We start from the raw sequence: 25,418 nt of genomic DNA, 5'->3' as shown, positions 1-25,418 counted from the left end.
TTTGTGCGTTTTTTTTTTTCTGCCGCGGGGGCGTGAGATTTTCTAAATCTCATTAACTTCGCTGCTACTGTAAATGCTGCGGAAATTCCGTTGCAGAAATTCCACAGTGTTTACGCTACGTAGGAAACGCTGCAGAATTTCCGCAACTAAATTGTGTGCTGAAATTCCACAGCATTTACAGTAGCAGCGAAGTGGATGAGATTTTTTAAATCTCATGCCCACGCTGCTGAAAAAAACCGCAGCGTAAACGTTAATAACTTGACTTGCGGTGCGTAATTTAATTCTGCAGCATTTCAATTTATGCTGTGTTTTTGTTGATTTTCCCCATTGAATTTAATGGGGATGCAAAACCCACAACAAAACGCCAAGAGTTACAGCTTTTGCGGCGTAATTGCAGCGTTAAAAAATTAACATACTTACTCATAACGCCCTTCTTCTTCCTGCAGTCCGGCCTCTCTGGAGGACGTTGCGTCCTATGTGACCCCTGCAGCCAATCACAGGCTGCAGCGTCACATGTCCTGAAACATCATCCAGAGAGGCCGGAACGGACGTCAGAGGGGGGAGGGGGTAAGTATGAACGTTTTTTCCCCCCGCAGAGGAATTTCCGTCAGAAAAATCAATGTGGTGCGACTTTTCGGACGGAATGTCCTGCAGGTTCCAGGTCGGGCGCGCTGTGTGATTTTTTTTACGCAGCGTTTCCGTCCCGTGGGAACCCAGCCTAAGGGTATGTTCCCACAGGCAAAATGCGCAGCAGATTTTCTGCAACAGTAAGGGTATGTTCACACGGCCTATTTACGGATGTAATTCGGGCGTTTTTGCCCCGAATTACGTCTGAAAATAGCGCCTCAATAGCGCTGACAAACATCTGCCCATTGAAAGCAATGGGCAGACGTTTGTCTGTTCACACGAGGCGTATATTTACGCGCCGCTGTCAAATGACGGCGCGTAAGTAAACGCCCGCGTAGAAGAAGTGACCTGTCACTTCTTTGGCCGTAATTGGAGCCGCTATTCATTGACTCCAATGAATAGCAGCGCTAATTACGGCCGTAATTGACGCGGCGTTCAAGCGCCTGCACATGCCGGTACGGCTGAAATTACGGGGATGTTTTCAGGCTGAAACATCCCCGTAATTTCAGCCGTTACGGACCCCCGCCGTGTGAACATACCCTAAATCTATAGTGGAATCTCAAAAAAATACAGGTATTTCAGTCATAGAAAATCCACAGCAAATAGTGCATTTTTGCTGCACATATTGCTGTGGAAATGGTGCGTTTTTTTCTCCCCGCAGCAATTTTACCTGCGGATTTAGTGTCAAGGATTGATTATAGTAAGTATATTTGCACCTGCAGTTTTCTGCGTTTCCACTGCAGAAACTCCGTACAAGCTGCAACAAGGCTCATCTGGTGCAGGATTTCTGCTCCTCAGTCCAGTCTGAGCCAAACGCGCAGCATCTCCGCTCAGAATACGCACGGTGGTGGTGACGTGTGGTTGTAGGAATGTGAATTTAGGAACTTTCCATCCATAGCTTATGGTTTCCACTAGTCTCTCCTCTTAATTGATGAACTTTGGCCTCGGCTAATGCTAAATTCTAAATTTTTATTTTTGTGCATTTCCATGCGGAAGAATTCTGCAGCGCGTAGACCGGAATGGATAAAATCTCAACCACTTAGCTGCTCCTGTATTTTGTGCAGATTTTCTATTCGGAAAATCCGCAGAAAACTCGTCCCATGCGCTTTTACCCAAAGGGAAATGTCCCACGGCGCATTATTGACCTGGGCCATGATACGGCCGAAAACTGTGACGGCACGCTGTTCGGTTACACACTTTTCAAATTGCTTGTTTATGGTCGCGCTGATCACCTGCAAAATCATGTGGCCATTAATGAATAGGGCTTTATGGTCGAACCATTTTGCAGGTAACCTTTTACCCGCAACACAGTTCGGCCATCAACGAGCAATTTGGCAATCGTAAAACAGTGATGCGTATTTGTGAAATTGGCGATTTTGAATAAAGTGGTTTTGTTTTTTTAAGTTCTCATAGATGCAATAGCAAAATGAATAAAGTAGCAGAAGTGGCGTTTTCCAAGTTTGCACATATTATATACACGACCATTTGAAGATCCCCATAGATTAACATTGATTTCTCTATACGACGCGCACCATATGATATATTTTTATTAACAATAGGTATGGCACTTAACAGCCGTAAAGAAAACGCTGCAAAACTTTATTCCAAACAAACACAACCGTAAGTCAGTTTAGTTGGTGCTGCTGTCCCGGGTTGGCCTCAGTGCTGACATAAGGGCAGTGTGTACGGCGCTCAGCCAATCAGACAGCTCCTCCGCTTGCATCGCACTGACAGCTGCGCTGCTCCTCCCACACCACGTGTTCCTACTCCCCTGTGTTTACATTCTGCAGCCGGCCACGTTGTTCTGACTTGCGCTCTTCCTATTGGCTGACGCTACCGGCGAGCCCCACCGGTGGGCGTGGTTATTTGAACTAGTTCGGGAAAAAGTAGCGGGAAATTTGAAGCTGTGTCTGACTGGAGAAAAGAGCGGGTTATTAACCTCCTCGTCACTGGCGGGATCTTCCCGATAACAAAGAGGGGCGATTATAATACACGGCCCTGCCGCCTCCATGCTGCTCTGTGTATAATAATAAAAATAATAAAATGCGGAGGAAGATTTCTATTTCATATTCATAAAAATAAAGGAAGTTCTGTGACCTTTGAAACCGCCCATTGCAGACAAACACAATGTTATGTGGGGGAAGTTTCTAGCTCTGCCATATGTAACTAGCAGGGTCACACAAGTCTGTCAGGGCCATGGTCCATATTATATAAAGCACATAATATGTATTGCATATAATGTGTGTGCATAATATACATATTACACACATCATTTATAACCTGTAATAAGGTCATTATTAGGCTTTGGCACTCCAACTCTTGTGAAACTACAACTCCCAGCATGCTCTGACAGCCAAAAGGCTTTATTATTCCAGCCAAAGGCTGTCTGGGCATGCTGGGAATTGTAGTTTCACAACAGCTGGAGTGTTGAAGCTGCCGGAGTGCGCTGTGTGATCGAGCAGCCCGTTTTTAATATTACATGAGGGTGCGATATTATTGTGCCTGCGATTCAACTACCAGGAGGAGTCAATGATACAGCGTCACTGGCGTAATGATGTAACTTGATGCTCCTGGGCCCCAATGCAAATTTTATAACAGGACCCCACCTACGATACGCCGTTTATAGTACTGGTGTCGTGTTATGCGGCTTTTGGGCCCACCAGGCACCAGGTGTGACTACTACCTCTGCACCCCCTATAGTTATGCCTCTCGTCATTATGTGCAAACCAATTGTGCCATGATGTGTCTGTCCTGACACTGGCAAAGAAAACGTCGCCATCTAACGTTAAACAACACGTCTGTTATTTTACCCGAGCGTTACAAAGTTGCGGCACGGAGGACGCGTATTATAATCTGGGTACATAGATGATGTATTACAATTTTTACCATTACTATTTATATGAAATCATTTGCAACTAATTTTTATCACATTTATATGGGATGATTATTATTACGTTACTTACATTGGGCCAATAGTTGCTCCATGTACGGCCCACCAGCTGTATTTCACGTGTGAGTAGTGACGACTAGTAATAGGATGTTATGTAACACGTCTACACCCGGTTAGTCACAAAACCAAATGGTGACATGTCATTCAGTGGACGCTGAATAATTTATTATGGCCTCCGTGTCGTAAACCGTTGTATACAGATCAGATCATTGTGCCATTGCTTTTTTTTTTTTTACCAGCCGCATCCGCCTTGATTTCCCATTCGTGCCACTTTGAGGACTTTTTTGCACACAGTCGTATATAAAGTCCAGATTCCCCTTTTGTTCGCTTCTTGTTCTTCCTCCCACAATCTCAAACATGGAGCCATAATAGCCCATGACTGAGCGCATTCATAACCCTATTTTTGACCCGTCCTCTACACATTTCTTACCAAAATCGGAGGAATGGAGGAAAACATTGTTTATGCTCAATACGCGTGACAAATGCGTCATGTCCGTTTCCATGCAAGGCCATTTACCGCAGATGTGATCTGCACATGGCCATTGCCCAAAAGTCATTACTAACTGCGACGGAGATGCTGTTTCACCTCAGTTTGTCGCAACCAGCCAAGACTATAGAAAAGCAACTTTAGGCCGCAGTCAGACATCCGTAATGCAACCACACTTTAGCCTCCGTACTATGACCACAAGACTCGGGTTTAAGGTCGCGAAAGGGTGTGAATCGCACGGGGGGGGGGGCGGGGGCAGTTCTGCGGCCGCATTACAACTATCTGAATATGGGTTTAAGCCGTGAAATATTTCCTGTGCCACGACGGTTTCACGGCAACTCAACGATGAACTAATGTAACATGTAAGGGGTTAACAGCGCCTTATAGTTGCAGAGCAATCATCCTGAAAGTCAGTCTTTTAATAAAGAGAAAAGCACCCTCTGCTGTAGTATTTTCCTTTTGTCCCCCTCCTCCACCATTACATAGTAACTCATCTGCATTTCCTTGTACAGGAATAAAGTAAGGTGAGGCCATATTAGTATGTATGTCACCCCCTCCCCCAGCCCAGACCAGCAGGGCACTAGGGGGACACAACCTGTAGGACAGCAGTGGTGGTGGAGGAGGCTTATTACCCCCCCTGCGCATGCGCAGTCCCCTCCTCAGCCGTATAAAGAGGCTTGGCGCCAGCTGATCAGCTGAGAACCGGGCTGCTGTTGCAACTGCAAGTGTGTCTGACTGGTAAGTGCTGGGCACCGGCCTGCTGCTACCTGTATACTATAGATCCAGCTTGTACATTATATATACACACACTATAGATACAGCTTGTACATTATATATACACACAGCTTGTACATTACGTGTACAGCCGCAGCGCCATTGCTCCTCATTCACATCTGATGGTGCACAGTCACGGCTATTAATGTCTGATGATTATTTCATGTACTTTATGATGGATGTGGGGTGGTTATAATCCCAGTGCTCGTAGATCTGCCCTGTATAGATAGACCCGGTCTAGTTCCCGCTCGTAACCTTGGGGACAAGTATTTGGGGTGACACTGACCCTGTGTATACTTCTGTGTCAGTAATGGGGATTGAGCTTTGAATTGTGTTCCCGGCAATGAGAGGGTTAATAGTCCCCCCTTAGATTGCAGGGTACTCCTCGTTGTTGGTGTGTCAGTGATCAGTACTGGGGTGTGTGTATATTGGGGGACACACTGGCTGCAGCGCTGATGTCCCTCTGTATGACCCGGATCACACACAGCGATTATTATAGATATTAATGTGTGACGATGTGGCGGGTAAACGCCATCTGTTTGTGTCGGGTGTGTGTGAGGAATCCGGGTGAGTTACCCGCCCCCCAGGCTTTGGAGGGAAGACTTGGGCGCTTTCTATAATTTGGCGCGGAACGTTGATGGCTTCCCCGCTCGGCCCGGGCACCCCTCTATACATAGACTGGGGGTGGGGGACCCCTCTGTTCTCCTCTGCCCCGGCACCTGGCCTGTGTGCCCCCTCCTCTCGGTCTGTGCTGGGGGTGTAGAGCCGGGGCTTGGCGGGAGTCTGGTGATCAGTCGTCCCTGGGGCTCCGTGCAGTCGGTGCTGTGTACAGTCTGTGACCGGGGGGCCTGTGTGTCCAGCATCAATAATTTAACCCTTTAATTATCGATTAGAAATCTTTTATTCTGTGTTTTTCTTTCTGGCAGTATAAACGGTCATACCGCTCACTGCCACTAGAGGCTGCATCCTGCCGCTGAGCATCGCTGACTCACATACATGGGAGCTCATACTGTAATATAGGGGGGGGGGGGGGGGTGTAAATAAATTCTTCTGGACCCCCCCCCCCCCATCTGAAAAACTTATCACCCGAAAAATAGTGCTGTGTGAGAACTCGTGTGATTATTTCCTATTGTATGTTTGTAGCTCTTGTGTAAAAAAAAAAAAAAAAACTATAGAATTTTCTTTTCCTGTAACCAATGTACATCACTATAATCCGTGTTTTGTTTTTCTCTGTTTCAGATTTATTTCTCGTTTCTAAATAATGTCAAGAAGGAGGTGCGTGAATTTGCTCTCTGCTTTCTAATAAAAAAAACTGTTCTTGGTTGAAGTGTAAAACCTTGTTCACACAGTGCAGATCTAGGCTTTTTAATTTTTTTACACCGCCAAAATCGGGAACAGCATCTAAACAGAAGAAATATATAAAGAGAGGCCTTACAGGTCTACTCTCCTGGATCCAATTCTAGTTTTAGCTTAAAAAAATGCATGCAAAATCTGCACTTTGTGAACATGGTCTTAATTTAATAGGTATCTAAGTTTGCGCAGAGTTTTGAACAACGTGATTTAAGGATCGTGCACAGGGCCGTATTATGGATCAGTCTTGTGCGGATCTATAACGTGGCACATAGTATGCTATGGCCCCATACTGTCATTTAAATTTGATAGAGGCATGCCGTATCGTGGTGGCGCTATATGGCACACATCATGCCTCCGTAGCACAGAAATGTTAGGACACCGTGTGAAACCGTACACCGTGCATGATCCTGGCCTGGTGACGCATGCTGTAGAGGTTCATTAGATGTCTACATCAAGTGTAGCCATAACAAATGCAGTATAATATGCTCCTGATTTTCATGTGGATTTTTTCCCCGCTACCTGTGGATCCACTTTTACTATACTGTAAATTGCTGTGGATTTTGAGTGTGAAATCTGCACCGCAAATCTGTTACATGTGGACCTGGCCTTTAAGGGGGTCAGATGACCTGTCGCGAAGTTTTGTGTAACTCAAACGTTTGTTTTCTGAGATGCATTTCATAGAAGCAAATGTTTTATGTCCTTCATGTTAGTTTTAGGGTTGGGGTTAGATTGGTCTCATGGGCTCTTTGTACGCGACAGTATTGCGGAGACATCTCCCTTTTGTGGCATTAATGGCCTCCCAAGGAGAATGCAATTTTTTTTTTTTTTTTTTGCTGGCTTCACATTGAAACCAATAGAAATTGAAGGCAGGCAGAGGTGCAGTAGGCCCATATAGACTTGTACGGTTGTGTGCATAAGGCCTTACTGTGAGTATGGTATGATTGCACCCTGTCACTGTGTGTGTGTGTGTGTATGTATGTATGTATGTATGTATATATATAATATATCTATCTGACTCTTCTGATACAGGTGCTATTGATATTGGCATCTGGTGGGGGTGAAGCTGGCCATACTGTCTCGATTTTGCTAAATTTCTTCTACCCATTAACTTGCAGTGGCCGTCTACAAGCACGACATGGAAAAGGTGATGCAGAAAATGAATGTCCATCTACAGTTGCTACAAGGAAAAGAAAATCTGAGGTGAGTGTTCTAGGATCTGAGAGACACTGGTTAGATCAGGGGTGCACAACCTTTTCTAGTCCGAAGGCCTCATTTGTCAGATTGTACAAGTGCCGCAATAAAACTTGGGTATCCCCATCTGCGACATCTATGACATATCGACAGTGAATGTTTGGTAGCTGGGGGTTCCCCTTTTGGGAAGTTCCACAACTATACACTACAATTGGTAGAACAGCATGCGTGCCGTCCCTCTTGAGTCCTGGTCAGGGCATATGCCATAAATCTCTCAGATTGGAATACATTTTTAAAGTACCACTCTACGTAAGGCCTGATTCACATTGCATTATTGTTCTTCCATCGGAGGTATATGCCAGGAGGATAACCCGAAAGAAGGTAGTGATGTATTCCACTGTATAGGCGCATATATATGGACAGTGACGTCAGGGGCTTCACCGGGCACAGCACTTATAGTTCGGAAGTCCCTGATGTCACTGTCCATATATTGACAGTGATGTCAGGGCTTTCACCTACCGATTCCCTGGCCAGAGCATTGCAAGTTCTCTGGCCTGGGATTACTTTCTTGTGAAAGCCCTTGACATCATTGTCCATTTATGGACGGGGACATTAGAGGCTTTAAGATTCCGGAATCCATGGCCAGAGCGCCAGACACGTTCTGGCCGGGGATTCCGCTCATGGTGGGAACCCCTGATGTCACTGACCATATATGGACAGTGACAACAGGGGATTATCTAGGGCCAGAATCCCCTGGCGAAGCGTTACCTGAAGATCCCCGAAGTATACGTTTAACCAGAGATTGGCATCTGTTACACATTAGGCTCCGATGTTAAAAGGAATATATACCGCAGGGTATAATAAATATATATATATATATATATATATATTTTGCAGGCACCCCTTAGTAGACCACGCTATTCCACCCTCTCAAAAAAAAGTATACGGACGAAGACCAAAAGGTCACACTTTTGGCCTCTGTTGTGCTAATGGAGCTCTATGGACATGTTTAACATGTACGTCGGAAGTTTTCCCAACTAACACGCTAAACAAACAGCAAAAATGCAATGTGAATCATGCCTTAAACTGACACTGCATTCTGCCCATTGCTGGGCCTGAAGTAGCAGTGAATAAAAGAGGGATTCAAAGGTTACCAAAGAGGGAATACCAGCCATGCACAGCACCCTCAGGCCTGTGATAGCCCCCCCCCCCCATAACCGTACCAGCCACATAGTAACAGTGGTGTTGACCACCCCGTGCCCCTTAGAGAGCCAGACACACCGACCCGCACAGTATGCAGCAAGTTGTGCACCCCAAAGTTAGACGATAGCATGAAAAGCAAGCAATGTAAATCCAATCCTTTTGGCACTGCAGCTATCTGTGTTGTGAAAAGATGTGACTAATAAAGTTTTCTTTTATTTCAACACAGGATGTGAAGCCTGCACATGACAGTCAGTGGGACACAAAAAGACACAACTATGAGATCCAGGTAATTTTATAAAAATGTTACGAATAAACAATAAGAACCCCATTAAATATGATCTAAAACCTGTAGATTCTACATTTTATGCGGATTACTTATCAGTTGTGCTGGTACACAATGCTGACATGTACACTGTCTTGCACAGGCCTGCTGGTCACAGATAACAACAGCTGGAGGGGTGACTCCGTGTATTCTCATTGAAACGCCACAAAAGGAAATTTCAGTCATGCCCGACATATCAAAGTTTGCAAGATACCGGTTCCAGAATCTCTTCATCAGTCCATCTCCTTTACCAGACCTCAGGTGAGGGTCTCAGTGACACCCGGGCTTTATGTTCTACATGAGCTGCTTTTATTTTTGTTGAATGAATACAGTATAATTTTCTGAAGACAACAATACACCATTAGGCTAGCTGCCAAAGCCTGGGAACCTTGAACCGGACTTTGATCTCTGACCGTTCTGTAGACCCGTGTTGCGGCTGCATGAAACTGGTCTCAGTCTGCGCACATGCTGGCGTTTGGGAGATCCTTTCTCCTATCATTTGGGATTGTCTCTTCTCTTCTGGGCAGGGAGGTATCTAATGGAGGAAATGTATACTCTTATAAGCACTGGTCTATCCATACCCGCATAAGCCTATAGCACCAATTCTTCATTTCTATAGCCTCTGAATTTGTATCATAGTAGGACGCGTGCAAGAGAGATCGGATTGTTTAGGGCAATGTGGAAGTGTCTGAAATGTTTAGATGTGATATTCTATTCTTAAAGTGAATTGTATTTTGTTGGGATGGGCCACTAAATACAAAAAAAAACTAAGATCCATCATGTGAAGGTAAAATAATTTCTGTATTTCTCTTTAGTTGGGGCAGTTCAAAAGATGTTTGGCTGAAAATGTTGAGTAAAGAGTCCAGATACGTTCATTCCAGCCGTGTGCTACAAAACCACTGCTCTCTGAATGATGACATGCGCTCCATTCTGTTGGACTGGCTCATAGAGGTAAGTCTATCATGTAACTTAATGAAACTGGAAGATGTTAAATCTTTGGGTACGTCCACATGGAATGGAAATGCTGTGTATTTGCGCACAGGAAAACCTGCAGTGGCATACAGGAGCAGGTAAGTGGATGGGATTTTAAGAAATCCTAGTGTTGCCGATTTACCTGCGGATCTGAAGCAAAATCCACAAGTGCGTATTATAAATGAGTCACATTTGTCTTGTGGATTTGCTGCAGGATTATCAGCAGAAAATCTGTCCCATGTAGACCAGGCCTATTTCATTGTCCTATTTAGGCCGGGATCTCAGACACACAATTTTGATGCAGTTTTTGGCTCAGGATTTTTTTTTTACTTCCCTTTTCCGCTTCTGGCTTTAGCTCAGAAAACAGTCGAAAACTGCATGTGTGATTGTGGCTGAAGACTTGACTCCTGTTGGTGGTGACCACTCTTAAAGAGGGTTCACTCCCAAAAAACCCCTTGCAAATGAAAACAAATTGCTGTGGGTGCAGCTTCTCTAACCACTGGGGAAGCCATGTGCGGCTAGGCATTGCCCTATGTGTTGGCCATTCTCTGGCCCTATAGGGCATATGGACGTGTTGTCTTTAGTTAATGGGGTAGTCTCGTATTTTGCTGGTGCTGTCACTACTTCATCTCATTTCTGTATTTGTAGTGGAAATTTCTTATGATTCCATATGTATCTTGTATGCTAAAGAGCCTGCAGACCGGAACTACACCTCCTATGTGTTTACAATAGTAAGGGGGGGGGGGGGTCCTGGATGCAACTTCCCACAATCCTAATCTTTTTATATTTATTTTTTTATGATCTGAAGTAGAAAAATTCTATACATGACTGCCATAAAATGTTTTTTTCATTTCTCTTTCCCTCTTTCAGGTGTCTGAAGTTTATAGTCTGCACAGGGAAACGTTCTACCTCGCTCAAGACTTCTTTGATAGATTTATGTTGACGCAAAAATCTGTCAGCAAAAATATGCTTCAAGTTATAGGTGTCACCACCCTGTTTATCGCATCTAAATTGGAGGTATGTGCGATGTCCAAAATAACGCTTTTATTAAACGAGGTTTAATCGACTCCCCTGTAGGAAACCTCACAACCAAATATTTATAGATTTATATTTTCTCCCTACAGGAAATCTATCCCCCTAAACTTCATGAGTTTGCATACGTCACGGATGGGGCATGCAGTGAGGATGATATTATTGAAATGGAATTAATAATACTTAAGGTAGGTTCTCATCCACGTTTCTTGTACGACATTGCGCTATTGTGTGCTTTCATGGTTTCATTCATCATTTTTTTTTTTTGGTAGGCTCTGAAATGGGAACTAAGTCCAGTGACTGCGATTACTTGGTTAAATCTCTTCCTTCAAGTCTCCTCTCTCAAAGACTCCCCTAAACTACTATTACCTCAGTATTCCCAGGAACAGTTTATTCAGATAGCACAAGTAAGTACACAAGCAAAGTTTTATGTTCTCTCTTGCACTCTTTACAGAAAATGTCAATTCCCCAAAGAAGTAGTTTGTTGGAATTGCTACAGCGGCTAGAATACCCTGGTGGCATATAGGACTGGGAGGAATTACTGGATTATCCCCAACCCTGAGTATCCTTCATCCGACTACATTTCAGTAGTGAATCTGGTGCAGTCTACCTGCAATCAAGCTGCTGAGCTGTTGTAATAACATTTTAGGGAATTGCTGCTTATTGTTTAGTGGTTTCCCAAGATTGGACAGCCAACAACTTATGGCAATTCAATGACTGGGGCCACGGTCGTCACCTAAGCATCCTTAACTTGACTCCATAGAAGCTTAGTCTGAGTGTGTATATATGGCTTCTAATGCTGGTGGTCTACATGGTGGGGAAACCGCCTTAGTTGTAGTTTAGGGTTAGGCCTCTTCTACACTGATGATTGAGAACAGGGGATTTTGTGGTGTCCTCCTTATTGGCTGCAGTGCATACAGGTCATGTCTCGCTTCATCTCCCTTTCCCTCCAAAAATACCCTAAACCAACCCCCCCCTCCTTTTCTCTATTACAGCTACTAGACTTGTGCATTCTACACATTACCTCACTGGATTTCCAGTACAGGATTCTGGCCGCTGCAGCATTCTACCACTTTACTTCCATGGAAGTAGTTACCAAAGCTACAGGTAAAGTAAAAATGGAACCTTTATTTGATGACCACATGAGAAGAAAATATTAAATTGTACATAAAATGTAGGCTGTTCGTACCAGTTGCAATGCAATACCGCATGCGTATTTGCACCCCCCCATCCCCCCCCCCCCCCCCGCACTCCCATTTTTCTGTGCTGTGTAGCTTGTACAGGTGAACCATGGAGCGTCCCGTTACCACTATGTGTACGGACATGTTTAGAGGGACAGGCTGGGTCAGCTACTTAGCAGGTGCAAGGAAGTAGAGATGATGATTTCTTGTCTCAGAAAGGATTGCGTACGTTTCTTGTTCCGACCATGGGTCTAGTGACCAGTGCTGCTAGTTTGGGTCATTAGACCCGTAGTTCTATCGAGATATAAAGTTGAATTTTAAGTGTCAGTTGCTGACCAAGTTTACGGGATGCTCTGTGATGATGGTGTAGAAGCCCTAATCCCATATCATTTTTTTGTGTTGTAATTGTTATGTTTTCTATTCAACAGGTATGGAGTGGGAAAACATCTCAGAATGTGTCCAGTGGTTGACTCCTTTTATGAGAGTGGTACAAAGAAATCCTCCATCAAAACTGAAGACTTTTAAGAAGGTTTCAGAGGAAGGTCGGCACAATATTCAGACTCACACAAATTACCTCGACATGCTGGTATGTGTACAGATATTGAGGGTGAAGGGGGTTGCACACAGGTCTTTTTGTAATGATCAGAATTCTATAAATACAGAATCCTGTGTGTTAATTATCAAAGACCCCCTGATATTGTGTGCGAATTCTGATCCTGAAAATATAATACAGTAAACGACGCTAATAAGGGTCATGGAGAATCCGTTATGAGGAAAGATTAAAATAACTAAACCTATTTAGCCTTGAAAAAAAGACGACTAAGGGGGGACATGATTAACTTATATAAATATATGAATGACACATACAAAATATATGGTGAAATCCTGTTCCATGTAAAACCCCCTCAAACAAGGGGGCACTCCCTCCATCTGGAGGAAAAAAAGGTTCAACCTGCAGAGGCGACAAGGCTTCTTTACCGTGAGAACTGTGAATCTATGGAATAGTCTACCGCAGGAGCCGTCACAGCAGGGACAGTAGATGGCTGCAAAAAAGGGTTAGATAATTTCCTAGAACAAAAAATTATTCGCTCCTATGTGTAGAAATTGTTCCCATCTCTTGGTTGAACTTGATAGACATGTCGTTTTTTGTTTTTTTTCAACCGTCCAAACTGTAACTAAATTTTGATATGGAAGAAAGTGGTGCCTTCCATTTGGACCATGCTTTTGTAAGGTTTTTGTGTGAAGCCAATTTTTGAGTTTCACTTCCCGCATTCCAAGAGACTTAACTTTTTTATTTTTCCATCAATAGAGGGGTGTGAGGGCTTATTTTTTGCGGGAGGAGTTGAAGATTCTATTGGCACCATTTATAGTTCCATATAATTACTGGGAAACGGGAAAAAAAATTCTTTGCGGGCTGAAGTTGGAAAAAAACTGATTCCTCAACTGTTTTTCGGGTTTCGTTTTTACAGCTTTCAGTGCAGTGAAAACTACAACTTCTCTTTATTCTGTGGCTCAATACGATTACGGTGATACCAAATTTTATATAGTGTTTTTTTTTTTTATATCCTAAACGTATTGCAGTATATTATCACTTTTAAAGCCCTGGGGGCTTTCATTAGGCCCAGGGGCTGCCATAACCAGTCACCTCCCTACCCCCCCCCCCCTTCTTTTCAACACCTCATATGCTTTGGTCGCGATTGGCCGCAGCATTTGAGGGGTTAAACAGCCAGGAACAGTGCAATCGCTGCTCCCGGCTGTAAAATACAGCTGACACCTACAGTATATGGAGCGCGCAACAGACACGAAGCTGCTTCGTTCTAGCAATTGATGGGGGTCTCGGACCCCTACCAATCCAAACTTCTGACATGTCAGTTTGTCAAACGCTTAGCTACACTTGAAACAATCATTATTTTGTTCAGAGCGTTCCTGAAGTAGTTGATCATGAGGAAGCTCAACAGGTAATACTCTGATCAGCTGTTCTGTGTTTGTACCTGGCAACATATTTGTATTCCTTAGCAGCGCATCAAAAAACAAACCCTACAGTGCCTGTAGAAACGGGTGAGCTGTCCACATAATGCACAATGTGTTGGGTCTCCAGAGCAAAAGACTTGTAGCCGCTCTGTTCTGGCTGATAGTGCGAGGGTCATCAACAGGGTATTCCCTGTTTGGATCTTATAAATATCCAGTTCATTTCTAGCTCACAATCTAAATGATATTTTGACTTACGTGTTTGTTTGTTTTTTAAATTTCCCTTCCACAGGATGATGTCAAAGTAAAACCTGAAACCATTCTATTAGAAGGACAATCTCCAGTGTCGGTCGGTGGCATCTTAACTCCTCCCAAGAGTACAGAGAAGACTCCTTTATAACATTGCAGCAATTTCTCTAAATGCCCGGGTTATGCATTGGGCCTCATGGCAGCTTACGTGACGCTGTAGCTGTTATGCACTGGAGCTGAAAGGCATCTTTGTTCTGGAAGTTATTTGTGATCTTGCCGAAGTGCTTCAGTGTGTAGTTTAGTAACTTATTTATTGGCTCCTCACCATCTCGCTGGCATGGGAACATGGATGTACTTTTGTGCAGGCACTTTGCAAATACAGTTACTATAGTAGAATTCTTGTACAATGGCATCAGAGGATCCAGTGCACGGCCAGCTTAGGAGTTTTCTAAACCAGTTGGTCATTCGGATCAAAATCCTAACGACCATGACTTCTCGCCCGGAAACGCAATGTATGGATCCTCGAAATCTTAATTCATGCCTATGGTTGAGGTGCTGACCAGCAGGACTCCATCACACCAGCTACTGGATGGGGAAAAAAATTTTTTGTCCCCCACAGACCACACTTGTCAAGACTGCATTTCTAGAAAATTGGTTTTTTGCTTTTTTTTTTTATAGTATTTATTCCTTAAATTTAATTGTATGTTGGGCTATATGTAACGTACAGCGATGTCCGATAAAGGGGATGTTTAAACTGTAATTACATTCCCTTCTGTTTTTATGAGTGGACTATTGCCAATTCCCCTAAGATGCTGGTCAATGCATGAGAATGTTACACAATGTCAATGTGTGCCTGTATAAGCTATTAACCATAGGAAAAGTAGTTGCTGGTCGTTATTGGAAGAATGATGCATCGCCTCTTTGAATCTACTTGTTTTTGATTCAAAACTGCATGTGATTCTAGCCTTAGGCCCCCTGCCCAGGGGAACTGCAATGCTGCAGTTTCTCCATGCAGATTTGTGCATGGAAAACCTACTGCAGGTTATAGTACCAGCCATAGATGTTCACAGCGAATTTCACCCTTTTTCAATGTTGAAGGGGTGAAATCCGCTGTGAATCCACTTGGAGCAGATTTTCCAGAGCAAATTCCACATGTGCGGGTCCTCTATGAACACGTTGTGACCAAATGACACTTGCCATGATTACAGCGATTTCACATATGTATGAAGGCACACTAACCCGCTCATGCACACAACCGTTGTGCCACTTGGACCATTTTTAATGGCATCAGAGTGGCACCCGAAATTTCATGGACCCGTTCACTCTAGTGGGTAAATCGTGTCCCTGAAAACTGACCCAATTCTCCGATCCGAGGAAAGATAGGACATGTTATATCTCACCTCGGATCACTGACGGGACTCGGGCGGTGCACACAGTTGTGTGTATGAGGCTTACGGGTATATGATAAATTTGGTGCAGAAGTTTTTGCAACTTAAAAAAAAATAAAATATATAAAATCCATCTAAATGTTGTTTTTCTGCAGCATGTGCATGGATTTATTACAAACTTCATTCAAGTGTATTGTACAGTCCCAGAAATGTGTTTGCACATGGCCTAAAAGGAGGTTTTAATTTCTGGACCAATTCTCTGCAGGGTTTCCCTCAGTTTATAAAACTCTACAGAATACTGTGTTTTTAAATCTGTTCATGTACTGTAACTATTTTAATTGTGGTTGAGTGCTACATGCTCAAGTGGAATAAGAAACTGGTGTCCGGGTAGGTTCGCCGCCTCCTTTACATTCCTAGAAACTTTTTGCCCGTTGTGGTCTAGGGACGCATAGTTCTGGTTCTCAGCCTTTAAAGGTGCGATAACTCCCTATGCCCACCATATTCTGGCCCCCATCTTGCAATTCCCTGGCGTTCGTGGACAATCGCACATTCTCTCCTATACTGAATGAGTTTAGTTTTCTGAAGCTTCTAGCAGGACTATGAACATTACACTCCAGTGTTCTGCAATAGACTGGGCGCTGGTATTGTGAATGCCTTTTTAACCTCTACCTACAGTATGTGTTCCTCCATTGTGGTGCCTGTCAGAGCTGTAACTATGTGATGCTGCTAAGTCATACTGTCACGTCCAGAGCTTAGCTCTCTATGGAATTCCAGTTTTAACACCACAGCCTTCTGGGAATAACATGTATGTTTGTAAATATGTTATGAAATGTATATTTTTCACCTCTTATCAAATGTTTGTACAAAACGTGTAAATATGTATGAAATAAACAGTTGATATTTATGTTTGTCTTGACAAGTTATTTACAGAATCAGAAATACAGTTTAGACATTGCTTGGAGAAAAGTCTTTTTCCGCCTCTGCGCAGCCAGCTGTAACACGTCCTCGGGATTACTGGAATTGAGCTCAGGTTGTCCTATAGCTTTTATCTATGAGAGAGAAGACAATATTTTATCTGCACTCACTCTATAAAGTGTCAATGTAGAGGACTTCTCCTGTCATGTATATACCATATGGTGGAATAATTATATATATATATATATATATATATATCTCCTGCCATCTTTGCACTCCTATTAAGCCCTGCCTGTCAAAGATCATAATACACTGTAAGACATTAGTATTGCAGTATATAGTGCAAGTGATTCAATGAGTGCTGGTTTAGTACCCCAGAGGGACTAGAACAAAACAAAAACAACTCAAACAGAAAAACTAAAGGGGTTATCTAGGAATAAACTTCTAATTTAACTTAATGTGACATGTACAATAAACTTCTTAATAGAATGTATGTCAAGGCGTTACTTCTAAAGTGCGGTCACGTGACTGCACAGTACATTTTTCACTTCCTCTGACGTTCCGTGTCTTTGCTCAGCCAGCACTTCCTGCAGACACGGCGCGTCATCCACTACGTTTACAGGCAGTGGGACCAGAGACGGCGCTCTGAAGAACTCCTGAAACGTCCGCCCGGCCCGCTGCCTGGAAACCTAGTTGATGATGTGCCGTGCTTCAGCTCTGCCGGAATTGCTGTCTGACCAAAGACGGACTGTCGTCTGCTAGTACACGCCACCTCCCTCTCCGAGTTCCTGCACTGCCTGCCAATCTCCTCATCGCCCATGCAGACTGGTTAGTAGGGGGTTTTAGGGAAGGCAAACCAAGGCTGGGGAACACTTTAGAAAATATTTTTTCCCTGGCCAACCTCTAAGTTTTGTTGGGAGGAAAAAAAACTAAGATAAAACCTGAAAATTGGCCTATTCATTAATAGATTAAGAAGCATTGGGAAGCTTGCAGTTTATTTTTTTAATGAAGTCTCTTTACAGCCACTTGCAGTTTAGAGTATTTGACAAATCAACTTACCGCAATTTGTCTCTTCTCAATCTCTCCCCTTTTATGATGTAAGTCTGGAGAACTGGTTAAAGAAATCAAAACCAGATTTCTAAGGGGCAGATTATTAACATTGTTAAGTTAGGATAAGACTAGACAGATCGAGGGCCATACCATATATGGGCAGACAGTCCAGGGCTGTCTGACCATATTTCCTGTTAGGGCATCCCTATCTGTATATAGATATATGCTGGTACATTAAAGTTTAAAAAAAAATATATTTTTAAATAAACATCTCAATCCATAAAAATACACATTCGGTATCGGCGCAACCGTAATAACCTGCACAACATTTGTGTACACTATAAAAAACAAACTACTTTTTCATTTATTAATGTGAGGCACGAGGTGTTGTGATTTTCATACCTCCATGTGCCTAACATTAATAGTAATTATCCCCATAATGAACCTCACACATTAACCCAATGTTGTCCATTATGACTGAGAAACATGATGGGGTTAATTACTATTAACGTGAAGCACATGGATGTTCAAAATTAGTCTCGCCATGTGCCTCACAAAAAAAAAAAAAAAAAGCCGGTCTGTTTTTTGATAATACAATTGTTGGTAAAGTATCAAGAATCTCAACACTAGACGAAGTATCGGTATCGAAGTCCAAATTCTGGTATCGTGACAACTCTACAGAGAATAAAAAGCTATCGTTTGGTGGAAAAGAAGTTTTCCATAGTGGGTAGAAGAGGGAAGCCATTCTGGGGACAGGACACTATACACTACTATGCTATACTGCAGTGTTCTTCAACCTGTGACTCTCCAGTAGTTATGACTCCCATCACGCACTACACATCTCTAGTAGGGTATACTGGGAAGGCAGGGGTCAAAGATCAAGGATATTGAGTTTACATTTTACACAAGTTACAAGACCAGATCCAGGACAGCACAAGACTGCCCCAATGCAGGAAATAATACAGCACTGTCTGCTATAAGTATGACATGTTCTATGTAAACTGTCCTTAATATGACTTTGGAGTGTTTCAAATTTTGGCTTAGGTACAGGGCCCATGTGTGATACAGTCTGTTGAAAAACTAAGTCCTTAGGCACACGACCATGTTCGGTCCTTGATATACGGACCATATGTCGGCCGCATTTCCTGGACCGAACACAGTTCAGGGAGCCGAGCATAGTTATGTATGACGCTAGGTGTCCCTGCCTTCACGCAGGAGTACTGTCCCGTGGTGAAACCATGATTGCAGTACGGGACAGTATGTCAGCAGCGAGGCAATGACTCCTTGTTTCGTACATAACTATGATGCTAGGAGCCCGGCTCCCTGCAGTGTGTTCGGTCCAGGAAACAGGCAAAATGACTTAGAGTAGTCTATAACCAGAATGATGGTGTCTGCCCTGAGCGTTACATCTAAACAATTAGGCAGCAAAATATATAGGAAGTGGAGTTCCTCCTTAAGTCTTGTCTTCTAGATTCTAATAGAGAATAATAATAAAAAATAAAAAGAAGCGTTAGGGCCAAAGAATGCAGCAGTTGTACTCCCGGAGCCTCATGACTGCACTTACTTGTGCCCTGGCCTTGTCATATGGACAGTGGGGACTTCTATCAGTTTTCTCCCCCGTGCAGGGTGCGATAGAGCCGTAAAAGCTTCACAATTGTGTCACGCAAACCGCAACTCTGAAGTCGCGCACAATTTTCCTGACATATTCGTATGCGTCAGATATCGTGGTGTAATTCTGGAGTCTGCCATAAATACTTGACAGTAAAGTAAACCAATCGGTGACAAGCAAAGAAGGATACGTGTCAAATATTCCAGTATGGTGACATCCCATATGTATTCGTAGTAGGAATCCATTCCATCATGGCTGAAAAAAGCAGGATACAGAACATTACATATTTACCACATTATGTTATAGAAGAAAAATAAGTGAAAAGAGTTAAAGAGACTGTCACCACATTATAAGTGCCCTATGCCCTACATAAGGAGATGGGCGCTATAATGTAGGTGACAGATCGTTTTTAAAAAATAAAAAGCATTACTATTTTTACCACTTTATTAGCGTTTTTAGATTTATGCTAGTGAGTTTCTTAATGCCCAAGTTGGCGTATTTTTACTTTAGACCAAGTGGGCGTTGTACAGAGGAGTGTATGACGCGGACCAATCAGTGACCAATCAGCATCATGCACTCCTCTCCATTCATTTACTCAGCGCATAGGGATCCTGCTAGATCCTTATGTGCTGTCTTAGGGTATGTGCACACACACTAATTACGTCCGTAATTGACAGACGTATTTCGGCCGCAAGTCCCGGACCGAACACAGTGCAGGGAGCCGGGCTACTAGCATCATAGTTATGTACGATGCTAGGAGTCCCTGCCTCTCTGCAGGACAACTGTCCCGTACTGTAATCATGTTTTCAGTACGGGACAGCAGTTCCACGGAGTAGCAGGGACTCCTAGCATCGTACATAAGTATGATGCTAGGAGCCCGGCTCCCTGCACTGTGTTCGGTCCGGGACTTGCGGCCGAAATACGTCCGTCAATTACGGACGTAATTAGTGTGTGTGCACATACCCTTATACTAACACATTAACAATACTGAAGTGTTTAGACAGTGAATAGACATTCCACGGGAAGTCTATTCACAATCTCTGCACTTCGTTACTCTGTCTGTGGTAGTTACAAAACCACAAAAAAGGCCATACTTACTAGGTAGGTGGGTGGGTGAAAACACGTTCCCATCAGGACGCAGACGGGTCAAAGAATGCTGCAGAAGGAGTGTGCATTAAATAGTGATAGCCCCTCCCACTAGTCTTGAGGGGAGTGGCGAACTAAGTGCTCAAAGGTGTGCGATAAATGTGTGTCAGTGTAGTGCTAGGGTGTGAATGGATGGTAAAAAATAAATATGTATGTATGAAAGTGTCAGAACTGTGTGATAATGTAATAAAAATAAATGTGATGAATAGGGGTCAGTGCTGTGAATAGTACATGGGGTGTCAATACTATGTGTAATACGTGGAGGGATAATGTGCTGGTCGTCAGGCATGGCGTATCTTGCCGAATAACAGCCTATTTGTGGTAGTTACAGCAGAGGAAGCGTAATCTCGCGAGATTACGCTGTAAATGACAGGTTACAACGAGATCACGCTTCCTCTGCTGTAACTACCACAGACACAGTAACGAAGTGCAGAGATTTTTTACGTTTTTCCATCGTCGCATTACAAGAGCTATAATGTTTTTATTTTTGCATAGACATAGCTGTATAAGGTCTTGTTTTTTGCGGGACAAGTTGTATTTTTTAATAGCACCATTTTGAGGTACATATTATTTATTGATTAACTTTTATTAACTTTTTTTGGGGGGGGAGAATAGAAAAAAAAATCTGAAATTTTACCATTCTTTTTTGCGTCCTAAATCTACACCGTTTACCGTGTGATATAAATAACACAATAACTTTATTCAGCGGGTTATTACGATTGCAACGATACCAAATTTGTATAGTTTTTGTATGTTTTACTACTTTTACACAGTAAAAAGGCTTGTTTTTCAAAATTATTTGGTTTTGTGTCTCCATATTTGAAGAGCCGTAACGGTTTTATTTTTTCGCCGATGCGGTTGTATGAGGGCTTTTTTTTTGCGGGAAGACTTGTCGTTTTTATTGGTACCATTTTGGAGTAGATGCAACTTTTTGATCACTTTTTAATCACATTTTTTTTAAAGTCAGGATTCACAAAAAATAGCAATTTTTCCGTCGGGGTCGTTACGGACGCAGTGATACCAAATTTGTGTTACTTTTTTACTTTAATTTTGGTTATCTAATACTAAAGCAGTTTGTAAGGGGAAAAAGTGGGGTTTTTCATTTTTTTTTCATTAACTTTATGAAACTTTTTTACTAGTCCCACTAGGGGACTTTAATATGCGATCATCCGATCGCTATTATAATACACTGCAATACTTTTGTATTGCAGTGTATTACTGCCTGTCCGTTTAACACGGACAGGCATCTGCTAGGTCATGCCAGAGGCATGATCTAGCAGGCATTCACTACAGGCAGACCTGGGGGCCTTTATTAGGCCCCCGGCTGCCATGGGAGACACAGACACTCGGCGATCTTATCGCCGGGTGTCAGTGGGATAAGAGGGAGCTCCCTCCCTCTCTCCAAAAACCACACAGATGCGGTGCTCGCTATTGCGCACCGCATCTGAAGGGTTAAACGGGTGAGATCTATACTAATATCGATCTCACCCGGCAGAGCAGGGACGCCCCCAGCCCTCATCTACCTCTGGCAGCTGAGAGCAGGGACATTTAACAGCTCCATGCTCTGTTTACTTTATTCTGATGCAGTGCCGTAAAAAGGCATATGCATCAGAATAAAGCCCGTTAGTGGCCGCTGTGAAAACACCAAGTTGTTTGAAGGTCTAATATTTTGTGTGGATTAATTTCTTTATAAATGGGCTCCAAATGTCTCGCATATGCAGATTTAGGCTCCCTTCACATCGCATTAATTGCCTTCCATCAGAGGTATAATGTACGTCTGGACATATTCCTGCAACGTATATGCATATAGTGGGATACATCGGCTGAACAACCCCAACCTCTTACAGAGTGCCGGAGAAAAATAGCCCTGGAGAAGCTCCAGACGTCACTGTCCATACATGGACAGTGACATCAGGAGCTTCCTCAATGCCAGCGTCCCCAGGCAGAGCACTTCCTGAGGACAACAATGCTTCCAGCGGCTCTGTGCAGGAAGCTCCACTATATAACATTTACATCACCATCGCCTTCTAATGTATATGTTTAATGTATATATTTGACGGATGCCATACAGTGGCATTTGTCATCCATGTACCCCCTGAGGAAGCGACCAAAGATAGCGAAACGCGCGTTGGGGTTGTACTGTGGACCTCTCAGCACGGACGTATTCTGATACTTTCACTTTTCAATGGGTAAGACAGCATCACTATAACTGCTCACCGTATATTTACTGATTCTCCCTATGTGACCCCATTGTGGCCAGGTAATATCCATTGTTGCCACATAACTGTGAGGACATTGTGGACTATCAGTACATGATCCACTTGGATGAGATACATTATATATCTAACTGTGTGGGCAGTATATATGGGTTTGCCCTAGTGTACCATTCTTTTACCTAACATTGTCCTGTGCTATATGATGTACCACGGTATTAGTACTAGAGTCTTCTTATGATGTGCTTTTAAATGTATGTTATTTTCTATAAATAAGATCGATATATTCTTGTATACTCAGACGTCATGCTCTTTTCTTCGGTATGGTTCTATAATCATGGAGCAGTCTACCTGATGTAATATGGGGGGGGAAGTTGGTTTTTCAAACTTTGCCTAGCCTGTAACCAGTATATGCTTGGAGTCTATTTATCTTCTAATGTATATGTTTAATGTATATCTGTGACGGATGCAATACAGTGGCATTTGTCATCCATAGGCACACGTTAAAAAAAAAAAAAGTATACTGCGCAGTATACATTTTTTGCGGGATCCCTCAGGATGGATTAGTGCAACCGTATACCAGCCTGACGGAAACCAAAAGGACACTCTATTCGCCTACGTCGAGCTAATAAACGTAGGGCACAAATATGATTTGAAGGGGGCCTTAGATGAAGACATTCTAATTGATTACAGCCGTCACTAGGGGGAGCTTAAGAGCTAACTGCATACAATTTTATTATTGAGTTCAATGTTTGCAGTAAGTTGCCTCCACTGGTGGCTGCAGACATCCATCATGCTATCATTTAACTAAGTCTATGGAATGGATATGGAATACGAAAAATGTAGCTCCAACCACTATAAAGATAAATTAAGAAAGCGATAGACACAATTTTGGATTAAAAAAAAATAGACATTTAGACCAAAAAAAACCCCATAGAAAACAAAGGTGGACATTCACATTGAGGCCGGGGCTACACCTGACTTTTTATAGTGACTTTTTGTAGCGCTACTGATTGATTTTAAACATGAGTGACAGCTGCAGTCCACAAGATTGCATACAATCCAACGTGTTCATTTGGACTGCAGCTGTTGCTCAAAAAGTTAAAATCAATCGCTACAAAAAAGTCCAGGTGTAGCCCTGACCTTAAAGGGGTTTTCCAGCCAATATAAATTGATGGCCTATCCTCAGGATAGGCCATCAATAGCTGATGGTTCGGGGTCTGGCTCCCGTAACCGCACCGGTCAGTAGTTCTGTAGGGGCCACAGCACTCGTACGAGCGCTGCTTCCCCTTCATTCCGGTCACTTGCTCACGCTGCTAATCACTGACACACTTCAATGGGAGAAGGTTGTAATACTGTGAACTGCTGCTATGGCCATGTCGGCAATTCACAGTCTGAGCAAGTGAGAGAAATGAAGGGGAGGCAGCGCTCGTACGAGTGCTGTGACCCCTTCAAAATAGCTGATCGGCGGAGGTCCTGGGGAGTCGGACCCCGACCCATAAGCCATCAATTTTTAAGCTTCCCCTGTCATTATAAAGTATGAGAATTTCAGGTCAATGCAGGAATTTGACTACCTTTAAACATGTGTAATGGGAGAAAAGGATTTATACAAAATCATATGCAGTGTATTAAATGGCGGTGCACAAAAGAAAGAATAAAAAAAAAAAAAAAAAAAAAAGAATAGAAATAATTGCCTGCATGCTGAAGACAACCCTTTGGTTAGGACACTGTATACATTACCTATTTTGTTCTTGAAGAGCTTTAAATGCAGTCTTATAATCGACTTCCCTGAGGAACTGGCAAAGTATGGCCACCTATAAAGACGAAGGTCATATTGCCATTATTATAGAGGAGGCGCAGCGACGCTCTGCACTCCTAAATACGCTCTGCAGCTCATCCTCATCATACCTGTGTGTGGCAGTTCAGCAAGGAGCAGCATTTTATCATCCTCTTAATCACCTATTAATAAAACAACAAGTAAAAGATGTGGTCTACAAATTTCTCGAATTTCCTTCACTGAACATATTTGACTAGCTGAAGAGGAGGTGTCAGATTTTTTCCTTACCTGATCTGTATAAACTTCTGGCGGAACTTGTTTAGTAAAGAAATCCGAGGACACTGCTCCCGCCTGCAGATAATAGTTCAGCGCCGCAGAATACCGATTGGTTGCTGTACCAAGAAAGAAAACAGTGATAGACCGAATGAACTCCAGTATCAATCCTTAAAGGGAACCTGTCACCTATTTCACCTATTAAACCAGCAATACCTGGTGGTAGTGGGTGAAAAATCATTCCTATATAACCTATAATTATCTTCTCAGTCGGCTCTGTAGCTTTAGTATTCAGTTTTTTAGTGTTCCCGCTAATGAGCATAAGAATCATACCGTAGCTTCATTCCTCAAAAATTTTTCTTAGCTAACCCCGCCTCCTTATTTTGATTGACAGCTCCTTGCCTCCCCCAGCACACATGAAATCCTGCGTTTGCGCATCAATCTCCTGTTTTGGTGTGTGCGCACAACTGGACACCACAGCAGCACATGCACAGTAACTAGATTTGAGGCTCGAACGAAGAAGGGAAGGGTGTCACACCGTATATGACGGGTGCTTGCGCGCTATCTTAAAATGAGATTCCGGCACTCAGGGCAAACCAGTTTTCAGCGGTGAGCGGGCATAAGAAGAGAAACGAACGAGACTGCTGGATTAGTACCATAAAAGGCGTGAAATGTTTGCAGCCGCTATGTACGGTTGGAGGAGGAGTTTAGGAGAGGAGATAACGGCAGCAGCGGCCA

At 43.1% G+C, this 25,418-nt stretch overlaps 2 protein-coding genes across 2 annotated transcripts in view; one reads left to right on the top strand and one right to left on the bottom strand.

Moving 5' to 3' along the window:
- Positions 1-4,713: 4,713 nt before the first annotated feature.
- Positions 4,714-16,601, top strand: CCNE2 (cyclin E2). Its single transcript, XM_075825933.1, has 12 exons — positions 4,714-4,802; positions 6,078-6,113; positions 7,307-7,391; positions 8,812-8,871; positions 9,011-9,168; positions 9,723-9,858; positions 10,750-10,896; positions 11,004-11,099; positions 11,184-11,318; positions 11,907-12,018; positions 12,521-12,678; positions 14,353-16,601. Exons 2-12 carry the CDS (start codon positions 6,100-6,102, stop codon positions 14,458-14,460), a joined length of 1,209 nt encoding a protein of 402 aa, XP_075682048.1. The 5' UTR covers positions 4,714-4,802; positions 6,078-6,099; the 3' UTR covers positions 14,461-16,601.
- Positions 16,574-25,418, bottom strand: part of INTS8 (integrator complex subunit 8) — a 71,226-nt gene continuing 62,381 nt past the window's right edge. Inside the window, exons 23-28 of the mRNA XM_075825932.1 lie at positions 24,696-24,799; positions 24,539-24,589; positions 24,371-24,444; positions 19,462-19,526; positions 17,672-17,715; positions 16,574-16,746 (exon numbers count right to left, since the gene is read on the bottom strand). Of these exons, the coding sequence (XP_075682047.1) occupies positions 16,630-16,746; positions 17,672-17,715; positions 19,462-19,526; positions 24,371-24,444; positions 24,539-24,589; positions 24,696-24,799 (455 nt within the window). The 3' untranslated portion in view covers positions 16,574-16,629. The remainder of the gene's footprint in view (positions 16,747-17,671; positions 17,716-19,461; positions 19,527-24,370; positions 24,445-24,538; positions 24,590-24,695; positions 24,800-25,418) is intronic.

Source organism: Rhinoderma darwinii, chromosome 5, assembly GCF_050947455.1.
Source record: "Rhinoderma darwinii isolate aRhiDar2 chromosome 5, aRhiDar2.hap1, whole genome shotgun sequence".
Taxonomy (NCBI): domain Eukaryota; kingdom Metazoa; phylum Chordata; class Amphibia; order Anura; family Rhinodermatidae; genus Rhinoderma; species Rhinoderma darwinii.
The sequence above is the reverse complement of the archived record's forward strand: the minus strand, read 5'-3'. Positions and strand labels throughout refer to the sequence as shown.